The sequence below is a fragment of the Penicillium psychrosexuale genome (genome assembly GCF_028828465.1).
Source record: "Penicillium psychrosexuale strain IBT 29551 chromosome Unknown utg000001l, whole genome shotgun sequence".
NCBI lineage: Eukaryota > Fungi > Ascomycota > Eurotiomycetes > Eurotiales > Aspergillaceae > Penicillium > Penicillium psychrosexuale.
This window is the reverse complement of record NW_026643186.1, coordinates 220981-236408: the sequence shown is the minus strand read 5'-3', so window position 1 is coordinate 236408 and position 15428 is coordinate 220981. Positions and strand designations below refer to the sequence as shown.

Sequence of the window (15428 nt, the reverse complement as noted above, 5' to 3'; positions counted from 1 at the left end):
AGTTCGTCACTGTTGGGATTCTCGCCTGGCTTCTCTTTCTTTCCTTCTCTGTATTTAGGCGAACAACGCACCTTCCCGGAATGGACACCTTCCTACTTTCCTGATCTGTGAGTCGCTTGTACCTTCCATTGAAGTACAACAAAGCACATTGTTCTTTCCTAATTAGGTTATAGACACGGTCAACTTTGTATAGGGGACTCGTCTTGTAGATGAAGACACAACAAGCAAACCCTAGGTAAACACCGCTATGCTTCGGTCTTCCAGGTTCCAAGGTTAGCCTTGACTGTTGATATACTCCTGAACCATGACTACCTACAACAGCTTTCCGTAGTAGATCTAGACCTCGGCATACGCCAAGACTCCACGAAACGGCTTAATAAGACGCTAAATTAATGCCTTTAATTCCCCCCTGAAACACCGCCTCGTGCGGGACCCGCTGTAGGCTAGACTCAGGAGACTCGGAGCTATTATTTTCTCCCTTCTCAACTCCCCTGTTCTTCTTGTTGTTCTTGCTATTGTTGTTCTTTTTTCTTTGGTTTATTCTCTTATGACTTTTTGAAATATCTTGATCTCTCCTACTGGCTGGCCCACAATGGAGAGCATTCCAGGAGCGGAGAGCCTCCTTGACGGTCCATTTCCGGATAACCAGAATTCAAATCCGCCACAACCGGACTCTGCTTCCGAGCAGTTCTCCCATTCCAGTCTCTCACGGTCATCATCTGTCGCCCAGAAAAGAATATCATCACTACCTTGTGCCAAGACGGCCCGCCATGCCAAACGCCTCACCTTGAACTTCCCTATCAATCCGAACGAACCTGAGACATCCGATCTTATCACCTCACCCGGCTCTATAACCCCAGTTACACAGTCTTCGACTCGTCCCTCCCCTGCTCAGCCCCCGGGAACTCCTATGGCATTTGAGGTCCCGGACGATGGCTATGACTTCCTGCGGGCCATCGCCTCGCAGGAACGGAAGGTCATGGAGCTACGCGAGGAGCTCACCCGAGCCGAAGCAGACCTAGTGACAATTAAGAAGCAATGGGCAATGTCGGAAAAGTCTAGGAAACGGGCCGAGATCAACCACGCGGAGCCACTCATGCCCCTGCGGGCGCCTGATTTCTCAACATCCGAGGCTTCAAGTTCACATGCCCGGGAACAGAGCATGAGCTCAGTTACAAGCTCCACAGTGTCACAGGAACGGATGAGCCGGGATCTAGATCGTCGGTCTAGCGTGCGTGCTGCTGTCGCCGCCGCACCAGGAACCAAGATCGGGAGTAATGGTCGGCGCGTGTTTCACGGCACACATACACGGACGTTGTCTCTTTTGTCGCCAGTCTCCGGTCCCAGCATGTCTTCCCGGGGAGAACTAGGTCTCTCAGATGAACGCGTGGGTCGTACTCCGCGATCTGCAACATTACCATCTGTCGAGCGCAACAATCCAGCTTTGATGAATGCACAACTAGACGAGAGCCAGGTACCGGAACATCTACTCGCACAGTGGCACAAGACCCTTCCTCCCCCTTCACGCGAGGCCTTGGTACGCACAGGCAAGCAAATGGCATCCGATCTCCGCGAGGGTCTGTGGACATTCTTGGAAGATATCCGACAAGCTACGGTGGGCGAAGAAGGAATCAGCGGCACGCAAACACGAAGCTCACCATCCAGCTCATTGGCACCGCCACATGGTCGCAAGCGGGATTCGTTGGCGTCACGGAGTAGAGAACGGTTGATGGCGGACGGCAAGCTATCACGATCATCATCGTCATCGTCTTCGCGGGGGGAGGGGGCCAGCGGCCGAGACAAAAACTGGTAAAGACACCAAGCCGGCGGAAATTTCCACATCTTTCTGGAATGAATTCGGCATTGATACACCCGCTCAGAAGTCTCCGAGCGCTCCGCGCACCCCCTCCGACAACAAAGCCGCCAACCGAAACGAGGCGACCGACGAACAGCGCGATCACCGCTCGAGTAATTCGATTGACGCACAGGATGAAGATCTCGACAACTGGGAAAGCTGGGACACGCCCCTATCCGGGCAGAAGACGCACACGCCCTCATCGAGCCGATCCACAGTTGCATCCAAACACGACCAGTCACCTATTACACAGGGTAGCAGCCCTCGAACCAGCGCTAGGTACCGTTCGACCTTTTCTGATTTCATTTATGACAACCTCGTCATGCGCTGACACGCTCCTAGCTTTGGCGATTTGAACCCGACTTCTGCACTTAATCCTAGTGTCTCCGAAAGTATTCCCTGGCCTGCAATTACCAAGCTGGCTCCTTCCAAGCTTCAACGTACTGCATCCAATCTGATGGCGGAATGGGAGCGCTCGCTGTCGCCTTCTCCGGATCGAGCTTCCTCTTCTTCGCTCAGTCGTAAGGACAGCAAGAAGGACTAACAAAGTTCCTGCTTTCCTTTCATTGTTTATACTTGCTACCTCTTCTTCGGCCCTATCTACGGAATCACGTAGGGCTACGACCTTCGAATTATACCATGAGAGCGTTGCTTCTTCTGTTGTCGATACATTTCCTTTCCTTTGCTACCTTTTTGAAGAACTCTACAGGCATCGACTGCTTTCAAGATTGTTGAAATACGTTGGTTTGATTACAAATGCTATTTTTGCTTCTCTAGCTTCACGAATACAACGAGTTTTCATATGTCTTCTTTTTGCGTCTTTCAACGTCAAATAATGTTTTCTGTTCCTCTATCTATACGTATACTCCGTACCGATAACGGCGATGATTTTGCGGGCCGGAACATCACGTGCCGAACTGCGCTTTAGACTTTTCTAGTTCCCCGTAAAATAAATTTGCGGTTCAGTTACTCGCCTCCGCAAGATCTCCGCGTTCTGTATATTACTTGCTCACGCGGTTTCTTCTCTCGCCGAAGTTCAGTGGATTGATCATTCAGGCCAGCTTGGATCCAATCCAACAAGTGCGATATAGGACTATATTCAATCCAAACCTACCCGCGTCAACCTTCAATATGGCCTTTCCAGGCACCACAGGCACGGCGATCCCGATGACCTCCCTGGGAGGTAACTCGGGCACCGAGGGAATGAATGATCAAGAACAGGCTATGATCAAGATGGTTCGTCCTCGATCCTGACCTGTATTCCGTCTAATTCTAACAATCCTCGGTATAGATGCAACGTGGTATGGAGTCCTGCCCGATCAAAACAGTCATCTCGGGTACCATGGGTTTCGGTCTTGGTGGTGCTTTCGGTCTCTTCATGGCCAGTGTAAGTCGGCAATTGAATACTCGAGCAATATTTCATATCTAACATCCACCCGCGATAGATGTCCTACGACTCGACCTTCACGCCCCAGGGCCGCGCCATCGCCGACCTCCCCTGGCGCGAACAAGTCCGCCGCGGTTTCAAGGACATGGGCGCCCGCTCCTGGTCCTCGGCTAAGAACTTCGGTATCGTCGGTGCGCTTTACTCCGGCACCGAGTGCTGCATCGAAGGCCTCCGCGCAAAGAACGATCTTACCAACAGTGTTGCCGCTGGTTGTGTCACCGGTGGTATTCTCGGCGCAAAGGCTGGTCCCCAGGCTGCGGCCTTCGGTTGCGCTGGCTTTGCGGCGTTCAGTGCGGCTATTGATGCCTACATGAGAATGCCCGGTGATGAGTAAACGCTCGATTCGGATCCGACGCGAAAGCACGGCCTTGTTTCGTCGCTTGGCGCTTTTGTTGCCAGTCTGCTTTACCTGGTTGCGATTTTCCACCTGTACATTTCTACGGCATCTGGCGTTCTGGAATAGAACGGAAGCATTGCGGGCGTTTTCGGTTGTTCTTGTCTATTTTGTTGGGAGGATGGTTCTTTGGCCTGTCTCCCTTGCGTTGCATGTCTTGTTTGAGCCTGCTTTGCATGGCCTTGGCATGGCGGTTCACTTATATTAGATCCCTGGGGGTCTGACTCTTTACTCTTTTGTACAATACTAAGCGTGGACATACATGCACCACTGGCCTTTGAGACTCACCTCTCACAATTGATACCAAATTATTTATGCTCATATTATTAACTAAATTATGAAGAGCCTCCATGAAATTCCTCGGCTTATTCAAATATCCGATTTGGGTCAAATCACACCGTCCCTTTTCTAGCAGACCGCATACTATGCCCGTGCCAAATGGAAAGTTAAGGAGATCCATTCAATCACTATACCAGTCCCAATTTACTGCTTTAAAAGTTGCAAGACCTGACAAAAATACAGTTTGTTCAATTTATACACACTCCTAAGGCAACACAATATACTTCTCCAGGTGCTTAGGAATGGAACCACGCAGGTTCTTGCTCTCGAGCCAGGTGCTAGAGAACAAGCGATCCGCATACCGGTAAGCACCGTCACAGAGAATGGTCACAACGGTGTTACCCTTGCCCAACTTCTCAGCGATCTCCTTGGCGGCCACCACGTTCATCGCTGAACTGGCACCAAGGTACAGACCCTCCTCATCCAGACAGCGGTAAACCATCTCGATGGTCTTCTCGTCACTGATGCTCACAGATCCATCCAGCAAACCGATATCGGGCTGCAGGTTATCTGTCACACGGCCTTGGCCGATACCCTCAGTGATACTGCTACCAGACCGGTCGATCAGGGTACCACCGCTTTGAATGTAGCTGTGGAGCACACTGCCCGGAGGATCGGCGAGGAAGCTCTTGACGCGTCCGTCACTGATGGTCTTCAGATAGCGCGTGGTACCAGCCAGGGTACCTCCGGTTCCGGTAGCACAGGTAAAGGCGTCGATCTTGCCCTCGGTCTGTGCCCAGATCTCGGGCCCGGTAGTGTCGATGTGTGCTTGGCGGTTGGCAATATTGTCGAACTGGTTGGTCCAGACTGCGTTGTCCAATGACTCGGCGTGCCGGCGCGCCTGGTGGTTGTAGTTTTGGGGGTTGTCGAAGGCTACTGCGGGGACTGGGTATACCTCCGCTCCCAGCAGGCGGAGCAAGTCAATCTTGCCTTGCGACTGGGTGTTAGGCATGTAGATCACGAGCTTGTAGCCTTTGGACCGGCACACATGCGCCAGTCCAATGCCAGTATTTCCGGCCGTTCCCTCGACCACGGTGCCACCGGGTTGCAGAAGTCCCTTCTCCTCGGCATCTCTGACCACGAAAAGCGCTGCTCGGTCCTTCACGCTACCTCCGGGGTTTTGGAATTCGGCCTTTCCAAGAACATTGCAGCCGGTCTGCTCGGAGAGCTTCTTCAATCGGATAAGCGGGGTGTTTCCAATCGCTGTAGTATAAGTCAGCTAAAAGTATATGCAAGTGTGCGCTCGGAGCTAGACATACCCTCGGTCAATCCATTGACAACGCCCTGGGCGGTTGACACCCGGGTGCAGTAGGCAGTGGATCCCTCACCAGCAGCACGAGCCGCCGTGGTGGCAAACCGCCGGACACTTTGACGAAACATCCTGAATTAATGCAATGCAGGAATAAATGGTCCCATCGACCCTCGGGGAATGACGAGCTCCCGCACCTCCGATGGTCGGCATTAGTCAGCTCACGTGCGCCTGCTACCCTTATCGGGCTATCGGCCTCCCGTTTTGGGCTGTTTGTTTACCGCCAAGGCCTCCACTCCTTTGATCGGTCCCGCAGTGCGGTGCTTTTCGCTTTCGAATAATCAACGTCAACAACAACACCATAATGCCTGGCAGAGTCGCCGCCCGTTCGACATCTGCGACAACACGCAGATCGTCAGCACAGCCCTCTGCGTCTGGGCGTGCTGGCTCCGTTACGCCATCGTTTGCGATCCCCGAAGAACCAACAGAGCCAACATCATCCCCCACTTTGCGTCGCGATGTGTGCTTGATCTTTGCGGATGCTCAGCGCTCAACTACTGGACATCGAAAGCTTGTTGTGCGCCTGCGCAAGCTTCAGGAGTTTTGCTGTGGTATCTCACAAAAGAAAAATAAGGGAAAGGACGAAGAGCCCGAGGAGGCATTGATTGCTGGTGAGGAAACGGAGGCTGAGAAAGAATTCAATGTGGAAGTTGGCCGCTGTATGCTTCGGATTCTCACGATTAAGAAAAGTGAGCCTGTTGGAGACCGAATTGTACGCTTTTTGGGTACTTTCCTCGGCCATGCCGCGGAGAAAGATAATGAGATCTTTGCTGCGGGTGAAGACGAGGAGCACAATCCCGACACACCGACTTCCCGCCTCACATCTAGTCTTATTGCGCTGATGAAACCTGTTATGGGCGCCAAGGATAAGATGGTGCGCTTCCGCGCAACCCAAATTACCGCCCACATTGTGAACTCTCTAGAATCGATCGACGACGAGCTATACCATGCTATAAGACAGGGCCTTCTGAGACGCCTCCGTGATAAAGAGGCCTCTGTCAGGGTACAGGCGGTCCTAGGCTTAGGACGTTTAGCGGGTGATGATGGAGAGGGCGACGACGACAACTCTGCTCTTCTTGAAAAGCTGATCGAAATTATGCAAAATGATACAAGCGCCGACGTTCGCAAAACCCTCCTCACAAATCTCCCTCTCGCTCCAGTGACGCTTCCTTATCTTCTTGAGCGCGCCCGTGATCTGGATGCCCCTACCAGACGCGCATTGTACTCACGTCTTCTGCCTACCTTGGGTGACTTCCGCCATTTGTCCCTCTCAATGAGAGAAAAGCTCCTCCGATGGGGTCTACGTGATCGTGATGAAAGTGTGCGCAAGGCTACGGCCAAATTGTTCTACGACAGATGGGTCGAGGATTGCGCTGGTACGAACAATGACCCGAATCAGGGACCGACTGGCCAGCGCTCTGCACCCGATATCACCGCGCTTCTTGAACTTTTGGAGAGAATTGACGTTGTTAACTCTGGAATGGAAAGCGGCATTGCACATGAGGCAATGCGCGGGTTCTGGGAGGGCCGTGCGGACTATCGCGAAGCTGTTGTCTTTGACGAGCCTTTCTGGGAGAATCTAACCGGTGAATCTGCCTTCTTGCTCCGGTCCTTCAATGACTTCTGTCGCGTGGAGAACGAAGGCAAGTACGAGAGCCTAGCAGAAGACAAGATGCCAGAGGTCACCGCGATGGCCTATTTCCTAGGCAAATACATCACTAATCTCTTGGAGCGGAAGAAGATCTCCAAAGAGTCTGGTGAAGCAAACGATGATGACGCAGTCGAGCACGAATTTGTTGTGGAACAATTGCTTCATATCGCCATCACTCTAGATTACAGCGACGAGGTCGGTCGACGAAAGATGTTTTCGCTCCTGCGAGAAACTTTGGCCGTGCCAGAACTTCCGGAAGAGAGCACGAAACTCGTCGTTGAAACACTTCGCTGTGTCTGCGGACCTGATGCTGCGGCTGAGGCCGAATTTTGCAGTGTTGTTTTGGAAGCTATTGCTGAAGTTCACGACACCATCACCACTGAAGATAGCTTTGTTTCTGCCAGGTCTGAGATCAGCGATGACGCTAGCAGACGCTCCGAAACTCCGGGGGTTGAAGAGATTGCTCCCTTTAATAAGGAAGAAGCCAAGGCCAAGATCGTCCGCGAGATTGTTGTTAATATGAAGTGTCTATATATTGCCCAGTGCATGTTGCAGAATGTCCAGGGCCACCTGCAGCAGAACATGAACCTGGTTACTATGCTCAATAACCTTGTGGTGCCCGCTGTCCGCAGCCACGAAGCCCCAATCAGAGAGCGTGGTCTCTTGTGTTTGGGCCTTTGCTGTCTGCTTGACAAGGTTAGTAACTTCTCTTTTTATGGAAGACGAGGTTCGCTAATATTGACTTCCATAGAATTTGGCCGAAGAAAACATGACCCTCTTCATTCACTGCTATAGCAAGGGTCATGAGGCATTGCAGGTCACGGCGTTACAAATCCTCTGTGATATGATCACGACTCACCCATCTCTCCTCGCTCCCGTTACACAGGCTGACGGCGAGACCGTCACGCCGCCCCCCATGCAAAAGCCTTTGCTCAAGGTTTTCGCCCGAGCTCTGCGTGCCAACTCTCCTAGCAGCGTGCAGTCTGGAGCAGCCGCCGCTCTCTGCAAGCTGCTACTGACCAACACTTTCACTCCCTCTGGACCGAATATCCCACCCGCAATCCAGGAACACAATCAGAATGCTGTTGAATCCCTTTTGCTATCCCTCGTGGTCTCATTCTACCACCCACGAACTCGTGAAAACCCAGCTCTAAGACAGTCATTGGCTTATTTCTTCCCTGTATACTGCCATTCTCGTGTGGAAAACACGCAACACATGCGCCGGGTGGCCGTACCAGTTATCCGTGCCGTGATGAATGCCGCGGAGGAGCACTACTCACTCGAGGCCGAGGAAGACAGTGATGGGGAAATCGATCCAAGCGTCGGGGAGCGCGAGGTCAAGGCTCTCATGACTGGTGTCGTTGGTATGCTTTCTGAGTGGACTGACGAGCGCCGGGTCGTTGGCCTTGGTGGTGAACGAGTTCTGGCTGGCGGTGCTGCAAGCTCCAGTGTCTGTGGATGGGTTCACCTTGCCCTAGTTAAGGAGATTCTCGAGCGTGTTCTAGGTGTGAGCGCTGCCGCGAATCGCTGCTCACGCGAGGAACGGAAGCTCCTCTTCTCCCTCCTCAGCAAGCTTTACTTTGCCGCTCCAACGGTGCCCGCACGAGCTAGCTCTCGCGTTCCCGAGGGCGATGATCAATTCCGAACTAGCGTTCGCAGTGCGACAGGGGTCGAAATCGATCCTGAAAACATTGCCCTCGCGACCGAGGTCAAGGAGCTATTAGACCAAACCATTGAAGATGGTCTGGCCGCTGAAGCCTCTAGCCGAAATGCTTTAGTCAAGGCCAAGAATGCCATCCTCAAAATCCTTGCCGTTGCACAAGATGGTCGCGCTGCTAGTGCTCGTCCTCGCGAAGGCACTGAAGATCCCGATAATGATGGAGCTAGTGTACGCTCTAGTAGTGTTCGTCGCTCTGTGGACCCTACTGGTGGCTACAGCCGTCGTCATTTCTCTGTTGAGCCAAGCATCATGGAGGAAGACGAGGAGGGTGATAGCCGTCTTACTTCTGCTACAGCCAATCGGCCCATTGTTTCCATTGAACCTAGTATTATGGAAGAAGATGAAGAGGACCATGATACTAGTCGGGGGACAATAATCAAGGAAGAGACGGGTGATGAGTGATGATTTTTCTGAGATTTTTGGTTGGCGTTGGAAGTTAGGGATTTGGGGTTAGGTTTCTGTACATACTTTCAGTTTCTGATTTTTCTTCGAATACCTTTGCATACGATTATATGAGCGATATGAGTTCCTCATGCTTTGTACATGTTGATGTATATATCCACGTGATGTGCCACGTGATTATATTTTGACAGCGGCTGAGAGACTTGACATTTGGAATGTCCATCTTGTCCACCTTATCCTTCCAAGGTTGTCTATATTTGTCTCGGTTCTCGCTATGTTTCACTGTATATCTGTCTATACCTAGGTATGGCGTACATCTGTCCTACCTGGTAATCGCTTTTGCCCTTTGTGTATTCCTTATATTCGATACATATCCTACCTAATAGTTCAGGAAGTGTCCAATCACTCACCGTATTAGCCATTCCCTAGCTCGAGACATTAATAGACATGCATCTATATACTAGTCCTACTTGACTCGTCTAAATCTGACAAGGCGTACTAAGACAGGGATCTGGGCCCAGTTGGGTTGCACGGTCAAAACCAGTCCGAACACACAATTTCCAGGGGAATTTGAAGGATAGAAGATTCGATGAAAGTGAGAGAGAGAATAAAGAACATTAATTTCTGAATTCCTCAAGAAAAACATCAATACAATTCGTTTTGTAATTGTATAATCTCCGTCTCCCCCCGTGAGCCCCGAAACTTTTCATTTTCTCCTCAAAACTCCACCGAGTTGGCTCTTTTCTTCTTCTCCCCCCCTTTCCCTTCTCTCCTCCCCCGGGCTTTCTCTTCTATTCTTACCACCCTCTTCTCCGGCCTTGTCTTTGTCTTCTGCTTTTCCCGCAGAGACATCTTCCCCATCTTCCCCCGGGATTCCCTTGCCGCTCCGTTGGCACCGGACAAGTCAGCGATGGCGGCCGTTTCAGCACCAACCCCCAAGCTGGATCGATACATCGTCATCCACGTTGCAACCACCTGCGACGAACATGGCGTATATGTGACTAAGGACTCGGCTGAGGTCATTGAGTTAGGCTGGATCTTGTTGGACACCAAGACCTGCGAGGAAGTCCGTTCCCCCCAGTGTCTTCTACCCAACATACAACTTACTCCCGAGGCCATGGAAGCTGACATATTTTTTTCCCCAATTGTTTAGTTGCACCGCGAAAGTGTTCTCGTCAAGCCCGTCAATACTCCAATCACCCCGCTTTGCAGTAAGATCGCCTTGAAAACAACCTTGGATTGCATTGGGTTTTGCTAGGAATCCAATTTGTGGCTGACAATTCTCTGAAGCGAGCTTGACCACTTTGACATGGGAACACGTTCGCTCCGCAGGCACTTTCCGGGACGCCATCTCTCGATTCGACGCCTTCGCCCAGGAACACCTCATTAGCAAACACCTCGAGTTTGCTTTTGTGACGTTGGACTCGTGGGATCTGCGGGTGCAGCTGCCCCGCGAGGCCCGCGACAAGGCCGTCGTGCTGCCCGCATACCTGCAGCACTCCCGTACTTTCGACTTGCGAACAGAATATCAGCGCTGGCAGACGCACCACCCCGAGTCGCTTCCTTTCGGTCCCAGCTCGCTCTCCAACATCTGCGCTGCCCTCGAGGTCGAGCCCGTTCAGTCGTCCGCCCCGATTAAGCACAACCTTCCTTTCCATTTGCAAGCTTTGGCCCCCGCTTCGCCCCGCCGTGCCATGGAGGAATCTGTTACTCTCGCCCGTGTGCTTCGTGGTTTGATTCGCAAGTCGCAGCCGCCCCAGGAACACCCTGAGATCCTCACTCGTCCTATGGATGCTCATGCCGACGTTCGGGCCTTTTTGGCGGAACGGAGCAAGGTCCTGCACCTTAGTGGTCTGCCCCACGATACCACTCAGTCTGAGTTGGAGAGCTGGTTCACTCAGTTCGGCGGTCGTCCCATCGCATTCTGGACTCTGCGGACGCCAGACCAGCACAAGCCCACTGGAACTGGCTTTGCCGTCTTCTCTTCACACGAGGAGGTGAGTTTGCATCTTGGTATTGATTTGGCGGTTCTACGATACAGAACTTCCTGTGTTTTATCCTTAGTTTTGCCTACTAACTACTTACTAGGCTGCTGAAAGCCTGTGCATGAACGGCCGTGCGCTCAATGAAAAGGCGATTGAGGTCTCTCCCTCTTCCAGCCGGGTTCTAGACCGGGCCGCCGAGATACTCACTCCTTTCCCGCCCTCCAAGAACCGCCCCCGTCCTGGTGACTGGACTTGCCCGTCTTGCGGCTTCTCTAACTTCCAGCGCCGCACAGCTTGCTTCCGCTGCTCGTTCCCCGCCATGGCGGCCGCACCCGACCCAATGAGCTACGGAAACTACGGCTACGGCCCGCCATCAATGATGCCTCCTCACATGGGCCACGGCGGTCACGGTATGGGTGGTGGTCACTCGCGTGGTATGGGTGGCAACGGCGGCGTTGTCCCCTTCCGCGCAGGCGACTGGAAATGTGGTTCTGAGGGCTGTGGCTATCACAACTTTGCGAAGAACATCAACTGCCTACGCTGCGGTGCCCCTCGCTCGGGCGCTGCCGTCGTGGCAGACTCGGCATTCCCGTCCCCGATGGATCCACCGTCGCAATTTAATATGGGGCCCAACTCGATGACGAGCACCCCTGCACCAGCTCCGTTCGCCTCGACCGCCGGTGGATTCGGTGGGTTCGGTCAACAGTTCGGTGGCCCGCCTAACAACTACGCTCTGCCCTCCGGTGGTCTGGGCAACAATACCCCCGGTGCGTACCCTCCCATGGGTCAGATGACCTCGGGCTACGGCTCTTCCGGCACCTCGCACTCGGCCGCCTCGTTCGCCAACCCGGCCACTCAGGCTGCTTTCACTGGTGCGGACCACGGTGTTCCATCCACCAGTGCTTCGAACGGTGCCTTCTACGGTACCGATGGTGCTAGTGACCCCTTCGCCTTCTTGTCCAGTGGCCTCGGTGGTCTGACAGTGTCTGACGACCCCCACTCTCGTCGCAACGGCTCCGGTGCCAACAAGTCGCCCGCTTAAATATGGGTCTAGTTGTACCTATTTCATGCCCCACTCACGAACTGGGCGCTCACGCTTATGTTGTCCATATTGCAACCCTGCATTGTGGCGGGTTTCTGCGTTGGTTGATATTGGTTGATACGCATTTGTATAAGGGATTCTGCGGTTTTGGTGCATCGGGTTGGAAGGAGCAGGCGGGTTAGCGTTGTCGAAGATTTTCGGATTTCTTTCTCTCTCGCCTTCGCCGCCCAGTGCTTTTTTTGCGTGATGCCTTGTTTATCGTTGGGTTTTGGTCTGTTTTTTGTTTTTTTTGTTTTCCTTTTTCTTCTTCTTTTCCCCCCATATTTGTGATTTCCATCTTGCGCTATATGGTTGTTTTTTTTTATCGAGGGCCCTTATAGGGGTGTGTGGTGCATTGTATTTTTCGAATGTTCCGGCCCATCTCTGGTTTATTGTCTGCAGGCATGGACACATTTGCGTTGGGTTTGCCCTGCTTTTGGCATTGCATTTTAGATATTTTGTGGCTCCCTTTCTGCACTCTTTGGTCATGGGAAGCGTCGGAGAATTCACGGTCTTGATCTGGGTGGGGATATACTGGGACTCCGTTTGGGGTGTTGGGGATTTATTTTGAAGCTTGGGCATCGAATCGAGGATCTCTTCGGGGTCGAAGCACTGTGAATGCAAAAAAATCATTGTGTCTATATTTTCATGTGTATTTTCATGTGTATTCTGTTTATTTAGGTCTTTCTTTAGGATTATATAAAATTCTAACAGATCGGGCGATATGTATTGACTAGTACAGAGTACGGAGTACATTATAACGTCTTACAAGTGTACTTCGACAGATTTTAGTGAATTCAAGGCTGATCTGAGACTTTTTCTTTCATGACAACACTGTTTAATATAAGGATGCATTCTCGTTACAAGATTGTTGGTCAACTGCTAGGTACATGGAATTACTATGGTGCGTCCATATCGAACGAAAGTACCGCGAGTGTTGGCGCTGGAGGCAGCCGTAGGCTTTCGCGTCCACCGCCCGGAACCCGTCATTGCTCCAACCCAATTGACCTCAGCTACTTGACACTCCGCGTTGCCCTTATTCTACCTCATTGCTTCCTTTGAACTTGTTATTTACAGACCTTTAATCACCTCTAATCCAGTCCTCCTTGATTCACAATGTCCGGATACGACCGAGCTCTTTCAGGTAAGCTAGCTCCCCACGTCCAGCTCCCTTTGCTCCTGTTCAGGACGAGAGCTGTATCATGCTAACTTATCGCAGTATTCAGGTATGAAGCCTTCAAGCTACACTTCAGCTCCAGAGTTTGTTTTCTAACCCTCTCCCAGTCCTGATGGACACGTCTTCCAGGTTGAATATGCCATGGAGGCTGTGAAGCGAGGTAAGATCGCCGTGATTTGCTTCCCTAGCAGCTTCCTTTGCCCCATTTTCTGCTGTCGCTCCCATTCTTTCCATCAATAGACATAATTTGCTGATGGTAGATGATTCTAGGAACTTGCGCTGTGGGTGTCAAAGGCAAGGACATTGTCGTTCTCGGTTGCGAAAAGCGTTCCGCCCTCAAGCTCCAAGATACCCGCATTACTCCCTCCAAGATCGCCCTGGTGGACAACCACGCCTGTCTTGCCTTTGCTGGACTGAACGCCGATGCCCGCATCCTTATCGACAAGGCCCGCTTAGAAGCTCAGTCCCACCGTCTGACTGTCGAGGACCCCGCCAGCATCGAGTATATTACGAAATATATTGCTGGTGTTCAGCAGAGATACACACAGAGTGGTGGTGTGCGTCCATTTGGTATCAGTACGCTGGTGGTTGGATTCGACAAGAACGACACCATCCCGCGGCTGTACCAGACTGAGCCGTCTGGAATCTACTCAGCCTGGTAGGTGTTTTTCCAGCCTACGTCTCGTAATGGATGAACGCTAATCTCTTTTCTCGTTACAGGAAAGCCAACGCCATCGGTCGTTCCAGCAAGACCGTCCGCGAATTCCTCGAGCGCAACCACCAGGATGATATGGACCGTGAGCAGACAATCCAGCTGACCATCAAGTCTCTGCTTGAGGTTGTGCAGACGGGTGCCAAGAACATCGAGGTCGCTATCATGGCGCCCGGTAAGACTATTGAGATGCTGCCAGATGACCAGATCGAGTCGTACGTGAAGAACATCGAGACTGAGAAGCAGGAGGAAGCAGCCAAGAAGAAGACCCGGACAGGGACCACCACGGCGGCTATCCTCACCCGGCCGGGTGGCGCCGAGTCGACCGATTAAGTGCGAAAGGATTCAGAGCCTGAGAGGTGACTGGATCGTTGATTTGTTCCAATTTACAGTAGCGTTGGGTCTTTTCTTTGACGAGAATCCAAAATCATGAAGTCTAAAACACATCTCCACATGTGCAGGTTTATTTCGTATTGTATATTGTACACCAAGGCAGAAAAGGGTATTGGTGCCAAGGAAGTTTTCATCTGTCTTGAACTATTGCAAGAGACAGTACCATCAAATCGTCAACATCATGAAATTGCGCCGTCCCCGCTAATTGTCTTCCCACCTCCCCACCCCCAATATGCGCAGTTTAGCCCATACGGTCGGATACGTCTTTGATAGTGAAGAGAGAGCGCTCCTTGTCGCGCGCAACACGTTCGTCCTTGAGCATACTTGATCTGGTCAGCATCCTGCCAATTAGAAGATTGTGCTCGACATACCGGTTGTCCATACGAGCATCCTCACCCTCAACATGTAGTCGCGCCTCGGGCTCGCGTGCCTCAATGACAAAGTGATTATCACAGTAAGGGCAGTACTCATCACTAAAAGCAAATTAGCCCGCTGCCACTTGGACATTGAACCCTTCCTTGCATACGTCTCATCGAACTCAGCAGCGTTTTTGCGGAAACACTTCTTGCACTTCTTGCATGCAAAGATCTACCCCATGAATGTCAGCCTTATAGACATGCGCTAGCCGGAGAATAGGGGCGTACCATCTCGTCGCTCTTCTCGAGCGGGTGTGACTCGCTCTCTCGGTGGCATTCGGCGCAGTCGAACCATTTTCGGCCTAGATATCCTCGGTCAATCCTGTGTCATCAAATACGAGGTCGATTCAAGCGTACAGCAGTGCGAGCGGATGGATACTTGAGCGTTCAGAATGTGTTTACTGCGGAGCGGGGTGTATTAGCAATCGGATTTTGGACCAGGGAAAGGAATCACGAGCATGAGCATGCTCCAGGACATCACGAGAAGCAGACTTACCACATGGCTATGAAATGCGAAAGAAAAATGACAGCAAAGTGCGAGATGTCG

At 52.0% G+C, this 15428-nt stretch overlaps 8 protein-coding genes across 8 annotated transcripts; 5 read left to right on the top strand and 3 right to left on the bottom strand.

Moving 5' to 3' along the window:
* Nucleotides 1-592: 592 nt before the first annotated feature.
* N7518_000078 (DUF4048 domain-containing protein) lies at nucleotides 593-2399 on the top strand (the record flags this gene model as incomplete). Its single annotated transcript, XM_057181006.1, is given in 3 exon segments — nucleotides 593-1767; nucleotides 1784-2134; nucleotides 2198-2399. 3 exon segments carry the CDS (start codon nucleotides 593-595, stop codon nucleotides 2397-2399), a joined length of 1728 nt encoding a protein of 575 aa, XP_057046356.1.
* Nucleotides 2400-2986: 587 nt separating this feature from the next.
* On the top strand, nucleotides 2987-3636 carry N7518_000077 (translocation channel protein TIM22; the record flags this gene model as incomplete). The annotated part of the gene is made up of 3 exons (XM_057181005.1): nucleotides 2987-3091; nucleotides 3147-3242; nucleotides 3301-3636. 3 exons carry the CDS (start codon nucleotides 2987-2989, stop codon nucleotides 3634-3636), a joined length of 537 nt encoding a protein of 178 aa, XP_057046355.1.
* Nucleotides 3637-4240: 604 nt separating this feature from the next.
* N7518_000076 (cysteine synthase A) lies at nucleotides 4241-5415 on the bottom strand (the record flags this gene model as incomplete). Its single annotated transcript, XM_057181004.1, has 2 exons — nucleotides 4241-5238; nucleotides 5295-5415. The coding sequence occupies 2 exons, from the start codon at nucleotides 5413-5415 to the stop codon at nucleotides 4241-4243; spliced, it is 1119 nt and encodes a 372-aa protein (XP_057046354.1).
* A 233-nt stretch (nucleotides 5416-5648) lies between these two features.
* Nucleotides 5649-9117, top strand: N7518_000075 (condensin subunit YCG1; the record flags this gene model as incomplete). The annotated part of the gene is made up of 2 exons (XM_057181003.1): nucleotides 5649-7691; nucleotides 7747-9117. The coding sequence occupies 2 exons, from the start codon at nucleotides 5649-5651 to the stop codon at nucleotides 9115-9117; spliced, it is 3414 nt and encodes a 1137-aa protein (XP_057046353.1).
* Nucleotides 9118-9886: 769 nt separating this feature from the next.
* Nucleotides 9887-12144, top strand: N7518_000074 (putative RNA binding protein (Arp); the record flags this gene model as incomplete). The annotated part of the gene is made up of 4 exons (XM_057181002.1): nucleotides 9887-10183; nucleotides 10271-10328; nucleotides 10408-11114; nucleotides 11206-12144. The coding sequence occupies exons 1-4, from the start codon at nucleotides 10028-10030 to the stop codon at nucleotides 12142-12144; spliced, it is 1860 nt and encodes a 619-aa protein (XP_057046352.1). The 5' UTR covers nucleotides 9887-10027.
* Nucleotides 12145-12162: 18 nt separating this feature from the next.
* Nucleotides 12163-13173, bottom strand: N7518_000073 (uncharacterized protein; the record flags this gene model as incomplete). The annotated part of the gene is made up of 3 exons (XM_057181001.1): nucleotides 12163-12377; nucleotides 12594-12821; nucleotides 13074-13173. The coding sequence occupies 3 exons, from the start codon at nucleotides 13171-13173 to the stop codon at nucleotides 12163-12165; spliced, it is 543 nt and encodes a 180-aa protein (XP_057046351.1).
* Nucleotides 13174-13299: 126 nt separating this feature from the next.
* On the top strand, nucleotides 13300-14405 carry pre6 (proteasome core particle subunit alpha 4; the record flags this gene model as incomplete). Its single annotated transcript, XM_057181000.1, has 5 exons — nucleotides 13300-13327; nucleotides 13403-13409; nucleotides 13468-13520; nucleotides 13631-14018; nucleotides 14081-14405. 5 exons carry the CDS (start codon nucleotides 13300-13302, stop codon nucleotides 14403-14405), a joined length of 801 nt encoding a protein of 266 aa, XP_057046350.1.
* Nucleotides 14406-14706: 301 nt separating this feature from the next.
* Nucleotides 14707-15281, bottom strand: N7518_000071 (CHY zinc finger protein; the record flags this gene model as incomplete). The annotated part of the gene is made up of 5 exons (XM_057180999.1): nucleotides 14707-14788; nucleotides 14837-14938; nucleotides 14992-15053; nucleotides 15110-15183; nucleotides 15239-15281. Coding segments are annotated over 5 exons (363 nt in total), but the record flags the coding sequence as incomplete, so codon positions are not given.
* Between the last annotated feature and the right edge of the window lie 147 nt (nucleotides 15282-15428).